Here is a 19191-nt window from a genome sequence, read left to right as displayed (position 1 = left end):
CCACCGGCCTCTGCCTCAGACATGCAGCAGCCCACCCACCTGTGTAGAAATAGCAGCCTGCCATGCAGGTAATTATCAGGCCCTTCTTAGCCACCTGGGGCTCCACATAACCCCCGTATACATCCCCCTGAGCTCCGTTTTTTGAAAGTGCTTACCTCGTCCACCAGCTGGTATCCACCTCCTTTGGATCCTCATGGATAAACCCGGGGGGCCCCACACCTTTTATTTCAGGAATTATTCTAATCAAGAGTGATACTGTAGGCTGGGTAATCCATTTGTTTTAGTATCATGACTCATCCAGTAAGCCTGATGCAAATTATTAGTGAACATGCTATTTTTTTTTCTTTCTTGTAGCTATATAGATATATATTTTTAAAGATATTTTCATTCATCTTTCTCAGGATCTGATGATGGCGAAGTCAGTTTCACCCACTGCCATTTCCGACCAGTCTTCCCGTTTACTGGTTTTCCAGGCTCTCCCGTCCCACACTGAAAGCAACGTGAACTGTCGGTGTGGAGCTCAGAGTCTAATTGACAGTTTCGTTCACGCTCCAGTGTTAAAGCTTTTGCGCCAGTCCTCTCCCCGCACCTCACCCGTTTTCATCGCTTTCATAATTGCCACCAACATAATGACACAGTTGCTGTGGCAACCGTGCCTCTGTGTCTCTTTTCTTCCTCTCCGCTGTGCGCGCACACACGCAAAGCAATAGAAAATAACACGCAAACACAATCTCTGGATCTAGATTTTTTTATTTATTTTTTTTACTTTTTTTTAACCCCCCCTCCCCACTCGCTGAAGTGCGTCTGATCTGTTTTATTTTTCTTTACCAAAAAAAAATAAAGATTTAAAAGAATAAAAATAATAATAATAAAAGTTTTAAAGCGAATGTATTTTTCATGTCATAATGTAGGGTCACGCAGTTCAGTAGGAGCTAATTAAATGGAGATGAACGCCACCAGTTGAATGAGCCTGCATGCTGACCGTCAGCATCCAGCAGCCTGGAGTCGGGTCTCATCGGCGTTTAGCCTGACGGACCAATCAGAGCGCTCCGCCACTGACGGACCTCCGTGAGGCCAGGCGCAGTTAGTTAGGCACCGACACCAGAGGAACCAGCGTCAGTCAGTCAGCTCCAGGTTCAGAAAGTTAAATTCACACTTTTGCGCGTTTTTTTTCTCTCTCCTTGGACAGTAATTCTGAAATTTCCACTGCGGGGTTTAGATGAACTGTCACATGTTTGAGAACATCTGAGAACATCTCGGTGGGTTTTTTTTTTTTTTATCCCCCTCTTCTTTTCTTGTCTACCTCTGGATTATCAGCAAGCCTGCTGGAGAGGAAAGAAAACTGAGATCGGAAGAGCTTTTGGAACAAATAATAATAATAATAATAATCAAGTCAAATAAAACAAGTGGCATATCTAGCAGCAGCGGTTCAATCTGTCCTCATCATCTTCTGCCACGATAACAGGCTGCCATCAGAGGAGCGCGGAGATGTACAGTGCGCAGGCTCTCCACAGCATCAAACCCCAGAGCAGCGCACAGGTAAGACACGACATTATGCACCTTTTATTACTGCAACATCACTTCACGATTAACATCTTTAAAAACGACTTGGTACTTTCTGTGTCATTGTATGTGGACGAAAATGTGAGTTTGTGCGCGTCTGTTAGGCTGACAAAAAATAAAATAATAAAAAAAAATTATACAAACAAGAAAAAGCATTTAGATAAAGGCTGCGCCACACCGTCACATTTTCACGTTTGCTTTTATTCCACGGGCGTTTTTTGTTATTGTGTAGCATTTGAGCGCATTAATCGACAGCACTGCGGCGTTATGAACATATTAAAAACCATTCATAAGACGCACACACACGCACGCACACACCGGCACGGATACACCCCCGCACTTTTAGCCTGTGCTGAATACATGCAAGTCATGTCCGTGCAAGTTGCAACTTATTAACCTAATGAAGGATGGAGAGCTGTCTGAGGAGCGGGGTGTCCAGTTCAATCGCCTGGTGATGCACAGGCGTTGCGCAGCACGTATTCACTGATAAAGAGTCCCTCATCCGCGGCTGTCACTGTAATTAAACGTCTCTCAGATGCACAGTGATTGTGTTCAGGATGTTTTCACCCACTGACATCACAGTGCGCTCTCTGTGAGAATGAGGAGGGGGGGAGCGGAGGGGGGGAAGTGGCCATTTTGTTTCATTCCCAACAAACACCTGTTGAGAATATTGTATACTAAGACGTGCAAACGCTCTCTCCCGCAGTGGAAATGATGGAGCCCCGTTTGCTGTGTTGCAATTTAAAGGTGGAATGTTTTTGCAACTGTTGTAGCTGTGCAAACTCAGTGGAGGAGGAAGAGTATAGTGGGATGGAAGGGGGGGGGGGGCATCTTCAAGGCTGTGAATGTATGTGCACCCTACAACCTTTGGCTCCCATCTACTGCAGCACCCAGAGGAAGGCTTGAGTCACTTCACTGAAAAATAGCACAGCGAAAGACTCGAGGAGGTGCATTCAGATTGATCAGATTAAGTTTGAGAAAGAAACATCTGTGCAGCTGCAATTGCACATTTTCTTTTGAACGTCTGGTCTGACGTAAGTGGAGTCGATGTGATCATGACATGGGTATCATCTTGTCGAGAAAGAGATGGGTAGATGTGACTTTGGAGTCTGATTTTTATTTATTTATTTATTTATTTATTTATTTTTACTAATAGGTGTAGATTGGATTCTGCCTCCTTTCCCCCACCTTTCAATTCCTCCTTCACTCACACACAGACAGAGCTGCATTGCTATTCTGAGAGAGTTAGCTGCCTCAGCCCACGCACAGAATCTGAGAAAGAGAGAGAAAGGCAGAACGAGGTAGAAAGAAGGGAAGGAGGGAGCAGGAAGAATAAAAAGAGAGGCAGAGAATACATGGAGGTTTACAGAACGCCGACTGTATCCTTCACATGCAGTTTCGGGTTCAAACCCCTTTGATTGTTCGAACAGGAGCCGATGTGCGGTCCTGATCACCACTCTCCTCCTTCTTGCGTGTGGCATGGACTTGCATTAACAGATCTGTTTGGTGGTGCTGTTTGTGTGATGTGCCGTGTTGTATTGGTAAGTGCTGGGAGAAATGTACTTGATTCTGTGCCACCCACACACCGCCCTCCCACTCATGGTCGTCTCTGCATCTATACCTCTGGCTCTTCCCGCTCGCCACAATCTCTTTGCTCGTTTAAATCCCTACCCTGCATTTATCCTTCTGCACTCTTTTCCATCACCGGCTTTTTCAGGAGATTCAGTGTTCCGTCCTGCAAACCAAACAAGCACACTAATACGCAATCCGCACTCTCCCACTATTCACGCCAACATGTGCATCGCCCCAAAAATTAACTCAAGGGTTGACGAAGGTGTACAGGTCAGGAATTACGAGGTTGTGGCCCTCTGGGCAAACTGTACTTTCAGTCAACTACCCACACAAGTTTCTTTAATGCCTGCAAATCACAGTGGATTGATAGTTAGGCTCTCTGCTTTTTATTGCTAAAATGTTTTCATGCATACCAAAGTACCAATCCCAAATGTTAAAGTTGCAATTTGAGGCCTATATGTGGCAGTTTGACCAATGTTACTGAACTGAAAACAAAGCGTAACGTGCCCTTAAAACTAATGGTTCAGATTTGTTTTAATGGTCAAGAACAGCTTCCTTACCTGCAGCAAAAAGACATCAAGTTGCGATGTGTTTGTCAAAATGTGAAGAAATCCTCAGAGGTGGATTTACCAATATGAAACAACTCAAGCTGAAAATGTTTAATTCACTAAAGACTGTTTATAAGTTTTTGTTTTCTCAGTTGAACAACATCTGTAGACTGGTAAAAACGAACACCTTGTTCTATGCTATTTGCTTTGTACAAAGGGTCTGAACTCTATTCAAATAGGATCGCTTGTTGGAAGGGTAAACTCTGTTGAAGCTCTACATTTTACCCAGTCGTTAGCCTTGCCACGGCCCAGGCTAACATTTGGCCGTGATTCATAATGCGCTAGTTCAATGCTATGAAGCTTACCAGAAATTGCATGTGCTGCAAACAACCATCCTCCACCGTGAACAGGGAAGTACTGAGCTGAACAAGACAGCTATTAATGCAAATTCAGTATTTTGAAACATGACCAACATGGTTTGAATGGCTTTGTTCACTTCCTCCGCTGCCATTGCTGAAACTACAGGCAGACTATGGTTCTAAAACAGAGCAGAAAAACGTTATCGTTCACAGCTTCTCCTTCTGTCTGCTGATTCGCCAGGTTGAAATTCTGCTAGAGAAATGCCCTTTAATGGGAGAAAGCCCAGAAGGAGTAGGAGCCATAGAATTGGTTTTGTGTGACTGTAATTATGTACTCGATATCTAAAAATGTATTTTGACTAGACACAATTGCATTTCGACTATCCTGAATTGTAATTTAAGATAATATGCATTTACACTCTGACTAGTAAGAATAATAATTCAAAATATCTTCAATATTATGTCAAAACGCTTTGCCATAAGGCTTCAGCATCTGTGTGACTATGTGAAACTTCCTCAGCAGAAACTACTGGGTTTATCATTCCTATACATCTTCATCATTGTAAGTGTAATTGTGAGGCAAATTTTCTATGTTTCGGATCTCACATTCCCTATTAGTGGGTAAAAATTCAACAGTTAGTGAATTCTGCTTCACAATAATAGGAAGGTAACAGCGTTCCAGTTAAGAAGCTGGAATTTCAACATGGCGACACATATAAACATTGTTTGGAATAGCTCTTTCAAACATCAATGTGAATCTTACTTTCCATAAGCAAACACCACTTTTAATTTGTTCAGTTTAGAGTTGCGGGCACTTTATGTCACACTGGTTTTAGATGCACGCATCTTACCACTGTTGATGCCAGGAGCGGCCATATTGAAACGTGAAGTCCACTTTACAAGTTGTAACTGGGAATAATCAAAGTTGCTCCCTGTTTCCCAGTGGGAAATCTGACTTTAGAGGACGTTCCAGTTGATTTTTACGACGGAGAAGTCAGAATTTTCCAGTTCTGAGAACAACTGGAATGGAGGATAAGAGTGGATTGATAGCAGCTGATGGTGGATTGGTGCAGCCAGCACAGATTTAGCGTGGCTATTCGGCCAGTGCCCTGCTGAAAACAATCTCGTTGACAGCTCCTTTGGCATAGTGTTGTATTCCACAGATTACCTGTATATTATCGCTGCAGTGAGGATTTATACAACCATCACCATCAACCTACCAACTTGTTTGGCTTATAAATCAGCATCAAAAATATGCTGAAGTGTTGAAATTTAATATCCACTAATGTAGTGTTTATATTTTGATTCATATCTCCATTTAAATCGCTAAAATTAAATTAAATCTTCAAGAACCAGTAGGTGGCGGTAATGCAAATCTAATCTTTCTTGCTAACCGCCAATAAAAATAATCGAGAAGAAGAAGAAGCTCAGCATAACTTTACTGTAGTAACACAGATGTATTTGGCTAAAGAAATGTAAGGGGAAAGATTCATGGTATCTTATTAAAGTGCAGGTGTTTAAACTCTGCTGATATAACTTTGACTCATATAGATTAAATGATTTTCATCTTGAGTGGCTTTAATTTGTTTAAATTAGCTAAAATGATGAGTCCATCTGACTAGTTGTTAGCCTACCACCTCTCTGATTTATTTGGTAGGACATCTTTCAACTCCAGATAATAACTTTAAAATCGGATGTATTCTTTTAAAACTTACTGTTAACTTGAACTTGTTTGACTATGTCTAACCCGAGGTTCAGATTACATATGGGGCTGTGATGTCCTTGTTTTCAAAAAGATAAAAATCCAGGAAATTAAAACATGTCTGTCACGTGAGTTTGCTCTTCCTAAGCAACAACGTTTGCAAGACACCTGTTAATTTTTTGTTCTGTTACATGTTGCAGATCTGATTGTCGACTTGTTAACCTGGAGAGTGTTTTGGCCATCAAGCTTTTTAAAGACAACAAGAAGAGAAACACCCACCCCCCCTCCTCCCCCCCGGAATAATAGTCAGTGGACGAACTGCTGCTTTGTGGGACTCTTTATTTCACAACCAAACCCTCCTAAGAAGGTTAGAGGAGCATGTAAGTGAAACAAGTGGAGCCCTAGGTGATTTCAGCATTCTGTCTCCCCCATCTGTGCCTACATTCTCTGCTACAGATAGGGACGTTTTGATAATTACATATAATTATAATTTCTGTGGGAGACAGATCTGCCTCTGTCTATTATTGCCAACACCTCCAGTACAATAACTTCACACATTTACATATCTCTCAACAAAAGTGATATTCTCTGAACCCCCTGGAGATAAATCAGGAATAATTCTGCTCCGACTGACATGTCACATGCAAAAGCAATGTGCCATTCATCTCATATCTATTTAAGGATACAGCTGAGTGACAAGGGCGACTTTTTTTTTCCATAAAAATCTGCCTGAAAGCCATGGCATTTAGCTCTTGTTGCTGCACGTTTTAAAAAAGGCCGACAGTCATTCTTCTGCTTCATGTGTGCTCGTAATTTTTTCCGCCTTCTAGCACATAAGCAGAGCCTTCCTCATTATCACCCACAGTCCAGTCACAGTAACGGCTTGTGCCAGGCGAGCACTGACCAAACTGATCCCGATGGAGTCCTCCGAAATGAGTCTGCATTAATGGGCAATATTGATCCACATTGTTTGACGGGCATAAAATCCCCAAATCTGTTAGAGCATTATTCTCATACATTTCTTCCGATAGTAGTATCTGCCTACAAATTAATTAAGTGTTGAATGTAGAAAGTGCCAGACTGAACTAGTTAGCGGGAGATGAATAGAACAGACAAAACACTCCCTGTGAACCATTTCTCAAGTGCCAGAGTCAGCAGACGAATGTACAGGAGTGTCTTGTTTTATTGAATCAATTTGGTACTCATAAAGGACTATTGGGGCCAGGAATTGAAACCGTATCCAACAGGGTATTTTTAAGAGAGATGAGAATAAAGCTATTATGCTTTCGGGGTCCTTCATAAGACGCAATAAAAACAATTTTATTATCATTACCATTAAATACTAACACACACACATGCGCTCATAAACTGACGGAAGGAGGCTTTTTCTTTTAAAAATGATATTATTTAGTAATCCTGAATGAAATCCGTGATACATCTTTGATATCCAGAAGGCTGTACATTAAATTCTTCACATGGCGTTTTAGTGGGTTAAGCTGGAAAAGCGGATAAAGCTTTGTAACTACATTGACTCAACAACAGAAAATAGGTGTCTTAGTCATGTAAAAATGACGCCCACCACCTATCTCAGAGTCCTCGCCGTCTCCCTGCTCTCCCTCTTCGCTGCCCCTCTTACCAGCGCGGTGGAGCCCTCTTCGTCCCCTCCTCCTCAGCATGTAGACCGCTCAGGGAGGCCGTTCACCGAGCAGCCGGACGCCGATTCCAGCTCCTCTTTCCTGCTCCTTGCCATCCAGGCTAATGCCAGGCCAGCCGCTCTCCGAAGCAAACCCAAAGCCCCCGAGGAGCCTCCAGACACCTCAGAGGGAGTTCTGGAACCGCTTCCCAAGCCCCTGGCCCAGGTGACGTTTCCAAAGAACGCGACCTCTTCAGAGGGTCTAGGGGACCATTTTGGGGCAGCCCACTTCCCACCTCGCATCATGGATGGATGGACAGATGTTTGTTGGGGTTACTACGATGTGATGGGACACTTTGACAATCCTTTCAACTGCTCCAAGGACTCCTACATCTACTGCTGCGGAACATGCCACTACCGCTTCTGCTGTCCAGACCAAAGCCGCAAGCTGGTGCAGGACCTCTGTACAAACTACAACTCTCCAGACTGGGCCAAGCCTCAGACAGAGGCCATGATGATACCAGAGGAGGTGGGTCCCGACCCGGACTACGATCCGCTGAAGCAGCAGAGCCACAACACGGGATTTGTCATCGGTGGCGTTGTTGTGTTCATGGTGGCCGTCGCTGTGGGTATCAAGGTGTGTTTCAACAAGGTCCAACAGGAGGCCAACCAGAGAGACCTGAATATGCCCAGGTAAGGCTTCCACATCCTCACATTTCATCACTTTAGCTGAAAACATGTCTTCAGGTCGTGTAGAATAACGCTGTTAAATTATCACACAACACATAGTTGACCTTGTTTATGTAGCTTCAGTGAAACTCCTGGCTACTATGAGATTCTCAGTAAGTAAAAAATCAGCATGGATTCATAGCATTGGGGTATTTTTTAAGAAACATTTTAAAGAAAAATGTATAACACAATTTATTTATTTAAAATGGAAACTACCAATTATTCCTACTGCTACAAAAATATTATAACATATTGATCATGATGATGATCAATATCATGATCAGTATGATATTGATCATATTGATCAATATCAATATGATATCATGTCAATATATCATATATCATATTGATATGATATATCATATCATATCACATCAACACATTATCTTGCGTTTCTTTCAAAAAATGTTTAGGAGGAACAGTATGATGGTTTTGTGCATGATGTATTCAATTGTAAATTGAATCTATAGTCTAGGAATATTATATGGAATATTTCTAGGGTTTAATTAAGCCTGTCAAATTTTGGTGATTAATAATTTTTCAAGGGCAGTTTTGTTTACAGAGAGATCATACTCCATTTTATTTGTGGTTTCTGTTGTGTGTGTTTTTATTCCTGTTTTATTTGTTGGTTTTGGTTGTCGTGTTTTATTTTGGATACTTCAAAATATCTTCCAGTTCCAGTAGTAAGAGCTTTTTACAAAATTAAAAATGATTGGTTTTTGAGAGGGAAACATTAATTGAAAATAGTCTAAAAACTATGTTTTTTTTTATCTCAATAATTACTGGGGCAATTTATCACCCAGCAAAATTTGGTGATCCAGATGGTAAACGCAGGGAGCATGATGATGACTGAGTGATTAAAAATGGGGGTTAATTACAAATAAGACTGTCATGTCTCATGTGTTCCCAATATGCAACCTAGGGCTGGACAATATGGCTGAAAAACATATCGCGACATAAGAGTTTCATATTAGTCGATGTAAATAATTATTATTGAGTTGTTTTTTGTTTAAAATGTCTGAAATTCTGCCAAACTGGTAATGCGACATTTACTGCTTTGTCAACAGTTTTCATTTTACGCCTTTGGTTTTCTTTTTTTTTAGCAGCTATGAGGCCTGGTGGTGGAACCTTGAACTGTTGCTAGGTAACCGAAGAATGAGCGAGTTGCTAGGTAACCAAAGAGAGAGTTAGTTGATACCAGTAACTTTGCTTAGCTTGCCAGGTTGAGCAGTCAAACAAAGCCTTTCCTCTGCCTACATTCCCCATAATGCTGTGCGGTTCTGGATCAGAGTTTAGTGAATATTCTACAAATTGAATACTGAACATTCTATCAAACGTAATAATCTATTGATATTGATCATGTGCTACCACAATATATATGTTATTGATTTATTGTCCAGCCCTAAAGCAGCTGTAGCCTAAAACCAGTCAGGATACTTGTTTGTGTCTTTTTTTAAAGAGGTTGTTGTAAACGGCACTGGATGACGATCGCTGTTGAGCTACATCGAGTGTTTGTTTGTCTCTTAGGTGTATTACGAGCGCTGTTGCTGCAGGTCATTTTGAAATGTACTGCAAAAGCTCTTGTCTCTTCATCAAACTGACATTATTTTCCTGCCTACAATTAATTACATCAAAAATCATTAAAACTACTCTCTGGCGATTTGAATGCTGAATTATTGTCAGTGTGAAGAGCACAGCTGCTGATCTGTGGCCGATCACCCCCCGTCTCTTGTTTTCCGCCAGAGCCCTGGTTGACATGTTGCGACACCAGTCCAGTCCGGTCCAGCAGGACGAAAGAAACAACAGCGTGGCTCTGACGGTAGCAGATGGACAGGGGACACTGGGAAGAGCTCCGAAAAACCTCTACGCCCCGGGAGTGCCCAGCAAGGACAACAGATGTGAGGGCTTCTTGCAGAATTAGAGAGTGCTTTTGTAACAGCATCTTTCATATGCAGAGGGGGCTCATCTGTGTACTTTTCTCCCCTGCGCCCCACCACTGAGATTTCTCCATGATTAGATAGGACACAAAAATCCCCTGTGGTGTTGTGCTTAAGAATGATTGCAGAAACGGCTTATTCTGACTTAAAAACTGCTAAATGAACATGCATCGGGAGGTTTTTGTGTGCGGGCCTCATTGTTTTTTGCTAAACCGCCATTCATTTTCAAACTGCCTGACATCCATTTTGTGAGCTGATTACCTTATTTTTCTCTGACTTACAGTGGGCAATCTGCAGCACAATTTCATCCACTCATCAGGCTCCAGCCCCAAACACACTGCGACTATCGGTAAGGCAGCTGCTCACATCACGGCTTCCATGTAAATCGCATGCAATCACCCAGATTCTTCATTTGCTTCATTCACCTACATTTTAAGCTCAGATGTAGGCTCATTCAGCCGAACAATAATAATGATTATCACAGCTCCAGTTGCTTGCGTCGGCGCTGAAAGCGAGTTGGAAACCGGTCTCCCGTTTTCCCAGTGAATGTTGGAGGATTCGCACCCTGCGAAAACGCAGCGCGCTCGCATCCAGAGGAGCAAATCTCATTTAACACGCAGTCGTTTTCTCCCTGTGGTTTTTGCAGAGCGCACCCCTCGGATGAACAATGCTCAGCTGGCAGCTGGAGGCACCCTGCTTTCCAGTAAACACAACAACACCAAGTCCCAGCCGTCCTTCCACCACTCCCTGCACAACCTGGCCCAGCTGCCGCCCTCCTATGAAAGTGCCACCAAGCCCGAGCTCAACAGATACTCCTCACTCAAACGCCTCGGTGGGTGCTGCCTTCTCCCACAAATGAGACGCCTTCTTTGCCCGCCTTACAGGGCTGCTCCTGCAGATGTTTCATAACCCCTTCAGCGTGGCGACGCTGTTGGAGTGGAATACATCGTTGTATGGTCTCGTTTTTCCAGTGGAGCAAAAGTATTTGCACCCGCTGACCTTTTCTACGTTAGGTCACATTACAACCAATCGAGCGATCAAATTTTTGGTTTTTGAAGGTTTAATTTTTTTGGAAAACGTGGATTATTTTTCCACTAATGATGTCAGAGTGATGTCAGCACGCCCAGGGTCGCCATGTTGCTTAAAATGTTACAAGAATACAGTCGTAAAATTAGAAGGAACTAGCGGTTTTATGAGAACTACACGAAAAATAGCAAAAATTGAATAAAATTAGGAATGTTGAGCATCTTGTGAAGTTATTCTTCGGTACAGGTTTTACAGATATTACTTACTACTTGACAGAAAGACTTTTAACACATCAGCATCAAATTATTATCAGTGGCTGGATTTGTGCAACAATCATTCAAACAACTGTGTGTATTTCAAGGAAGGGGCTGCTCAAACTGAGATTCTCATGTCATATCTTGATAACTTTTTTGAACCTTTATCTTCATTAGACATTTTTTTCTCATAATTTTAAGATGTTTTTTTTTTGTTGTTGCTAAAGTTACTACTACTATAACTATTTTCTTGCAATAAAACAAATTCTCATAGCCTAATACTCTGCTGTACAACTCAACAGAAGGTATTGTTGTAATTGCTTTGTAGAAACAACTGTGCAGTTGCAGCTGCAAGTCGTATTTGTTTATTTCTACCAGTTTTGCACATCTAGAGCCTCAAAGGTTCGCCTAATTTGCTTTTCAGGGTTATATTGAGGTCGTCTGCCAGCATGAATTTTTTTATTTTACCAAGAACTCTCGACATGATTTAGGTCTGACTTTGGACTGAATGATTTTAATGTGAGATTATTTACCAAGTCTGTTTCCCTCTTAACATGATGGATTGATTAGTGCTTTGTGAGACGTTCAAAGCTTGTAATATTGTTTGATAATCGTAGCTCTACTTTAAATGCCTCAATAATGCTATCGCTGAGCTTTCTGCTGTGGTCATTTATCTTCTTCAGTGGTAACTTTTAATATGGGTTTTATTGGCAGTTGTTCAATAAAACCCTGCCAAACGCAGGTGGTCAAGCCCGACATGCAAATTTTAAAATTATTTATTATATTGAAAGGTTTTCTATTGCTTTATGCGTGATAAAGAGAAGTGGGCGTCCCCTTGTGTTCAGGAGGCATCCCTTTCTTGCTGCTGAGAATAGGGACACTAGCTTACACACTTTGTGCAGCACTGCACTGCGTTTTATCCCCACTTAGAATCTCGTTTTCTCATTTTGTTTGGTTGGGAAGATGGGAGAAGGAACTAATTGCCAAGTGAGAACCTCCACTGGACTTTATGACACTGCTTGCTCGCTAATCTTCTCTAAGAAACCCCTAAGATAAGCACAGTCTTCAATAAAATCAAGCAAATTACACAAAGGTTGACTAATTACTGTTAACTTATGCAATTAATCTAAAAAGTTTAACTTGTTAATATTATATAATGCAGATTAATTGTAACAATAGGGTTACTCAGTTCACAGCAGCGCTGCCTGGTGCTGTGTTCAGCAACGCAGTCTGAAATGGGAAGGAAAAGATGAACGAGGCGAGTCAGGCTGGTATACTCAGCGCTTTAAAAAACACTGCGATGTGTGTTTGACATAAAACCAAAGTTTTATAGCCGACTTGCACACCTTTACCACTTCAAGGCTGAATTATTGCAATTCCTTGCTGTTTTAAATTTCAAATAAGATTCGACAAAAGCTGCAGGAATTCAAAATAGTGCATAGTTAGCATTTCTAAATTACGTTTGAAACCAAATGACTTATTTTAAACCTTCCTAAATATTAAAACTTGGAAAAACTGACATGTTTGGTGATAATAAAAGATTTTCTTTTTGAAAATGTTACATTTCAAGCTTGAAATGTGCCAGTATAGTACAGTGCCAGTACAGTACAGTACTGGCACTGTACTGTAGTACAGGCACTGTGATTAATCACAGTGCCAGAGTGTGACTAATCTGATAAAATGTCTTAATCGATTGACAAGACTACTAAATACCAATTGCTTTTATTAATTTGTATTGTTTTTTCTGCACTCCACTATCATGTCTGCTTTGTTTTGGCCTATCACATAAAATCCTAATCAAATGTGCTGAAGATAGTTGTTGTAATATGACAAAATATGGAAAAGTTAAAGAGGTGTGAATATTTTTTGAGGCAATGTAAATAATTCAGATTAGGGCTGAAACAATTGGATTAATTGTGATGAATCGACTCTTGAAATAATCCAATTTAGAAATTGATGAATTGTTAACTGTTGTATAGATACTCATAAATGACTAGTTGCTGAAAGAACAACATTCTTAGAATAATAAATAAGCCAAATGTGTACAAAAAAATACATACAGTTTGTATTTCAGATAAAATAAAAATCTCTTTTGTAAATATGTTCTACCCAGAACTCCTCAAGTGGCAAAGTTTTAGCCTCACCTGGTTCAAATTCTGTAAAAGAAATCAACAAAAAAACAAAATGTTTTATTTGCACTTGTTGATATCCAATTATTTACCAGTTAATCCAAAAAATCGTGAACAGGTGTATTGATGGTAAGACAAGGAGCGAGGGATGAGATTTTAACGTTGACAATTGTAGTGTTTTTATGTGTAGACTTATCCTGTGGTACAAATGATTAATTCACATCTTCATCTTTCAACGTATTTTTAAAATTGTATAAAAAAGGCTTAAGTGGTTCAGTAAAAAATCTGCAGAATGTGACTTTTTGAAATCAGATTAATTGTGAGAATAATCGTTATTTGCAGCCCTAATTCGGAGACTTATTTTTTTGGCTTTCAGAGAAAGGACTTGATGAGTACTCGTCTGGTTACTGCACCACCAAGCGCCGACCCCACACGGCTCAGCCGGCCCTCCAGTCCTCCCAGCACCACCTCCACTGGGGTGGAGACTACACCCTCAGTGGGAGAGGAACCCTCCCCAGACACGCCATCCGTCCCTGGATCCCGCCGCCCCCCTCTGGCATGCCTGCCTCTCCCACACCCAATCCTTACCCTCTGGACCCTCCTGAGCCCCAGTACAATCCTAACTACGACACTCTGTCCAAGCCAAGGAAAGTGAAGTCCAGCGATCAGCTGCTTAACATGGGCGACGTCCCCGGCAACACCGGGACGCTGTCTCGGATGTCCAAGAACCAGCAACACCAGTACCACAAAGCCATGGCGGCCTCCAACAAGAACACCAACATGCAAACCCTGACCAGGAAGACGAAGGACAGGCAGGAGATTCAGGACAGGCAGGAGAGGATGCTCATGTCCCCGGACCACCTGGAGGACAGGATGGGGGTCAGCGGGATGGGAGTGGTGGACCCCTACGCCCACACGGGAACCGGCATCGTCCCCACGCTGCCGCGGCAGCAGAAGGCCCAGTCCCAGCAGAACGTGTGCGCCACGCCTTCCCTCGACCGGCACCACATGATCAAGATGAACTCTCACCCCACGTCTGGCCGGGAGCAGGAGAGGAGCACGGGCATGACTAGTCACGTGAGCGGGGGCGTGGGCTGGTCGGGGGAGGTGCCCGGAGCCGGGGTCGTCATGGGAACGGGAACGCTGGGGGGCCACAGCGCCAGGAGGATGGCTTTCGCAGCGAAAAGGCAGAACACCATCGAGCAGCTACATTTCATACCAGGAGGAGGAGGAGGCGGCGCCGGTGGCGGCGGGGGGTCTGCAGGAAGCGCAGGAGGAAGTCAGGGGATCAGGACGGGGAGTAAGAACGAGGTGACGGTGTAAGGTAAAAATCCCTTAGACGCAGGGGAACAGATCACCCTTCTGCATTTAACTATTAGACACAACTACAAATAAACCTAGAAGTATTCAGTAGTAACAGTAATGTGTTTAGGCTATTCAAATTAGTTTTCTCTTTAATCAGATTAGCTTGAATATGACTACCTATAAAACTAAAAGTCTAGGTGGGGACACCTTTGTGATAGCCTACATCAGCCATATTTTCTAACCGATTTTTGCCATATCGCCATATACAGCAGTGCCATTACTCGTAGAAGGACTGGTGAAACAAAACCAATAGAGGAGTAGTTCATGATTTAGTTTTTCTATATCTATATATAAATATATACATATAAACATATACACACACATATATATATATGTTTTTAAGAAGTACTCAGGAGCCATATTAGATGTAAAGAATGAGACATTAAAAACTAGGTTTAAGGAAGCAGAGGACTTCAGAGGAGAGAGCCAGCTGCCTGGACTGATGTCGACGTGTTAGGCTGAGGAAACCAGATCAGTGTCAAAGACCATTGTGCCTGCATGGTGAAACATTTTGGATATTTTACATTCTGCAGAACAAAACCTCATCCTGACACAAGGAGACTGAACTGCGCTTTTTGCTTCCTAATTTGGTGGACAAGGCTGTTTTCCAGCAGGACTCCTCGCCTGAATTTCAAACCGAGGACGGACCCAAAATTAACAATCCGACACCTGGGTTGCCTAATTTTTCCACGTGACCTTAGATTTTAAATCATCAGAGGAACGCAAACTCTGATCACAGCAACGCTACAAGGAAGCCGATATTCAAAAACGGAGGGCTGGGGGGGGCTCGAAGTTTTCCCCTGATGTTTCCATTCACGGATCAGGCCCCACCAAATAATACCGAGCCATCTGTTTTAATATTACCCAAAACAAAAAAGCATGTGTTCAGTTTACCTCCAGAGAGGCGACTTGCTGTGTAATACATTTTGCATACAAAGAGCACAAAGAGGTTGCACTTACACAACTGTCCTTCAAAGCCATCTTTTTGGAGATACAAAGGAAGTATCAATCCTGGAAGCTGGTCTGACAATCACCACTTAGTTATTACCACAAATGATACAAGCCAGTGATGTTTTGTACAGTCAAAGGATTGTCTTCGGAGCGAGCCAGCGAAAAAAACATCCTCAGAGTCTGGAGTGGGGGTGAGAGACTTGGACGGTTGGGAAGCCCTTCACATCTTCAAGACAAGGAACTTGCTGTATCATAATGCACTTCAGCCAGTATGAGTTAGAAAAAGAAATATATAAAAAAGTAGAAAAAAAATCATCAATAACAACGCTTATCAATACTAAGGGCTATCCTATCCTATATACTGTAGTATGTGATATTTGTGGTCCATATAAAATGCTCTCTCTTTCTATCGATTTTGTGTTGATATCGTCATGATGTATCAAGTATCAATGTGTACGAACAAAAAAAAAAAAACTACAAAAAAATAAAACAAGAGCAATTTAAGCACAGTTCCAAGAGAAACACAGAGACAAAACTTTGCACAAACCAAGTCCCCTGATATTTGCACCAGACACGAGCACGCTCCGTGTCGTGTCCTCAAGGTTTACATTCTGCACGAGCGCGGCCGATGAGAGCGCGACTCATCTATGGAAAGAGGGTACTGCATTGAGAGAGGGTTTATTTTTGTTCCTTATTTTTTATTTCTGTTCTTATCGAGCGAAAATCAGAGGCGCGGGTGACGGAAGGGAACGTTTCGGCTGGAGGATAAAACGAGGCGAAACGCCGAAGAGCAGAAACACACGACTCCATTTGGACAATCTTCCTATACACAGTGCTAAATGTAGTTGTTATAAATTTGATGGAGTGTTATTATTAATAATTATTATAACTGTTATGGTTATTATTAACAATTATCTTATGATATGTGATGTTCTTTTACTTGGTGGGATTTTAAGTGTTTATTGTTTTTAGATGACTTTACATTTTCATGACTAGTTGTTTTATTATTTTTATTTTTATTTATTTTTTCCTGGTCATCAAGATTTTGAGAAGTCTCCAAACCTCGATGCATGCCAGCTCCATTTCATTGAGAGGCATTGACAACAAAAGCATGCCTGGCATTTCTAAAGGGTCATCAATACTTCGAATGGCCAACCCTCCAGCTGTATGTACCGTGCCTAGACATCAGCCTTATGACTTCTTTGTCTCAAGTGATTACTTAAGGTTTCCACTCGGGTACAAAAAAAAAAACACGTTTCGAAAAATTCTGCAGCCTTCTTAGCTGGACGTGCATCGAGAGAGTTTCGAACAAGTCTCTTCTGCAGCAGCCTGACCGGCTAACTTATGGCGGGCTGCGCACGCAAAACCCTACGATGCCGTAATGTTTGTATGTTCAGATGAATGTTGATTACAGAGGAGCTAGAGGTCTAGACGGAAACTCGAAAGCGTTGAAGTGCAGTGTCTTTTTTCAGGGAAATAGGACAGACAACGTAGAAGTTGTATTCAATTTTTTTAAAAATAGAGCCACAAAAAGGTCTGTAGCAAAGTCTGTAATAACTCACAAGCCATATCCATTTAATACTCATCACAGTTTTTATAAATGGTTAATCTAATTTGTGGAAGTATTGTATTTTGTATAGCTAGTACAATCAGAATATTTTGAGTGATCTCTTCAACATTAATTTGAGGATACAAAAAAAAACAACCTTACGTGTTAGTATTTAATGAACTGTACAGTGCCAAACTCATAACATTTTGTTGTCTTTTTATTCTCATAGCATCCTCCTATATAGGGGTTATTTCTTTTTATCATAAAGGAGAAGTAATTCGCAAGCAGGTACACTGAGAAGCTTGTTTTATTTGGAGAGAAATTAATGAATATGGTGTGCATTTTTACCATGATGAATTCATTTGGAAGGGAAGATGCATAAAAGCCACCTGAAGCGGACCGGGAGAGTGTTCAGTAAAGGAAATTTATGGATTTATTTTCATGCTGATAGATTTAAATACAAAACCCTTTTTGTTATTGTTGAATGCATTGATTCCCTTGGATACGACAGTGACAAAGAATTTGTATAATAAAGTTGGTGGAAAAAATGTTTTGTGCTTTTTTTTTATTTAGAGTGTGAGGTCTAGAAGATTGTTGGATGTTGTCACAGTTTAGTGTAAAATCAGGAGGTAATCAGAAGTTTAATTAATTTCTGCAGTTGATGCATAAATGCAGGGGTGCCGCCTGCATGAATGATGCCCTGGGTAACCTCCTCCACCATAATCTAGAATAATCCACTAGATTTGTAGACTGTTTCATTACTGAAAACCAACAGAGATGCACTGATTGGCATTTTGTTCCTTTGTTTGAGGACCTCACCAAACTTAAACCAGAAAACCTTCCTTTATGCCTAGACTGATTTTATTCTAGATTTACTTTTATTCTCTAATGAAGTCAGTTTGAAGTTAAGCTGAATTATACAGTAATTACTGACTTACCCACAGTAATTGGCACTTTTGTTAAGAAAGACATTAAATTAATCTTCTTTTGGAGTAAAGCTGAATGACATACTGCAGTTTTCTAATAGTGAATGTTAGAGATTATTCTCTTTTAACTAATTCCTCACTGAAATGAACTTGCTCCCTCGCTCTGCTTAGTTTGTGAAAGTTTCACTTGTTCATGTGTTTTCCAGGCATACAGTTCCATTATATAACACACTAAAGTATCTGTCACCTTCAGTTGTTATTAAAAATTACACATCAAACAAGATCTAAAAGAAATTTGACTTCACAATTTAGCGCCTTAAAATTGGGCTTCTGTCTCTTTAAGAAACTCCTTTTTCTATGACACAGCAGTGTTTCTAAATTAAACCTTTAACAACATTTTACCAACATTTCCTAAGCTCATCACTTAAAAAAAACCCCTTATCTAAATTTCCCACTGTGACATTATATTTAGAGACAGAAACACTTTGATCAGTTAATATAAGTAAAGCTATAAATGAAATAAACATGCTTCGTTTATGTGTATTTTATAGTAATTGTTTGTGATAAACCTGAATGTTCCTCATCTCTCAACCTGCAAGGAAAAGCGGGCATAGGCAACGAATGGATGTTTAGATTTTGTGATAATCTGTTGTTGCCACCACTGAATAAATACTAGATTTAAAAACTGTAATTTTCTACTTTTTTTTATGTGAGATGATATAGCGGCAATGAAAAATGTATTTACTTAAAAGGCTTTTTACACCTCTTAACGAGGGGCGCTTAAACATAGTTGGTAAATAGAAACTACTACCACATCCACTTTGAATCAAAGTGTTGATCATAAAAAAAATGAGTTTCCAGGTTTTCTACTAAAGCTGGTTGGTGGTACCTTAAACATCCCTGAGATGTCTCCCAATACAACATTCTAGTCTTTAACAAACAAACAAA

The 19191-nt window shown here is 41.1% G+C and overlaps 1 protein-coding gene across 1 annotated transcript; it reads left to right on the top strand.

Moving 5' to 3' along the window:
* Positions 1–978: 978 nt before the first annotated feature.
* On the top strand, positions 979–18934 carry shisa7a (shisa family member 7a). Its single transcript, XM_008431557.3, has 6 exons — positions 979–1539; positions 5945–8070; positions 9850–10004; positions 10327–10392; positions 10690–10875; positions 13829–18934. The coding sequence occupies exons 2-6, from the start codon at positions 7313–7315 to the stop codon at positions 14773–14775; spliced, it is 2112 nt and encodes a 703-aa protein (XP_008429779.1). The 5' UTR covers positions 979–1539; positions 5945–7312; the 3' UTR covers positions 14776–18934.
* Positions 18935–19191: the final 257 nt, after the last annotated feature.

The sequence above is a fragment of the Poecilia reticulata genome, chromosome 16 (assembly GCF_904066995.2).
Source record: "Poecilia reticulata chromosome 16, P_reticulata-male-v2, whole genome shotgun sequence".
NCBI lineage: Eukaryota > Metazoa > Chordata > Actinopteri > Cyprinodontiformes > Poeciliidae > Poecilia > Poecilia reticulata.
Note: the sequence above shows the minus strand (reverse complement) of the source record. Positions and strands in the feature narration are given on the sequence as shown.

What these genes read in the sequence shown, in the direction of transcription:
- shisa7a (XM_008431557.3), top strand. Translation starts at nt 7,313, where the DNA reads ATGACGCCCACCACCTATCTCAGAGTCCTCGCCGTCTCCCTGCTCTCC. An exon ending in AGAGACCTGAATATGCCCAG is followed by an intron (nt 8,071 to 9,849) that starts GTAAGGCTTCCA and finishes GTTTTCCGCCAG; the next exon opens with AGCCCTGGTTGACATGTTGC. An exon ending in GCCCAGCAAGGACAACAGAT is followed by an intron (nt 10,005 to 10,326) that starts GTGAGGGCTTCT and finishes TCTGACTTACAG; the next exon opens with TGGGCAATCTGCAGCACAAT.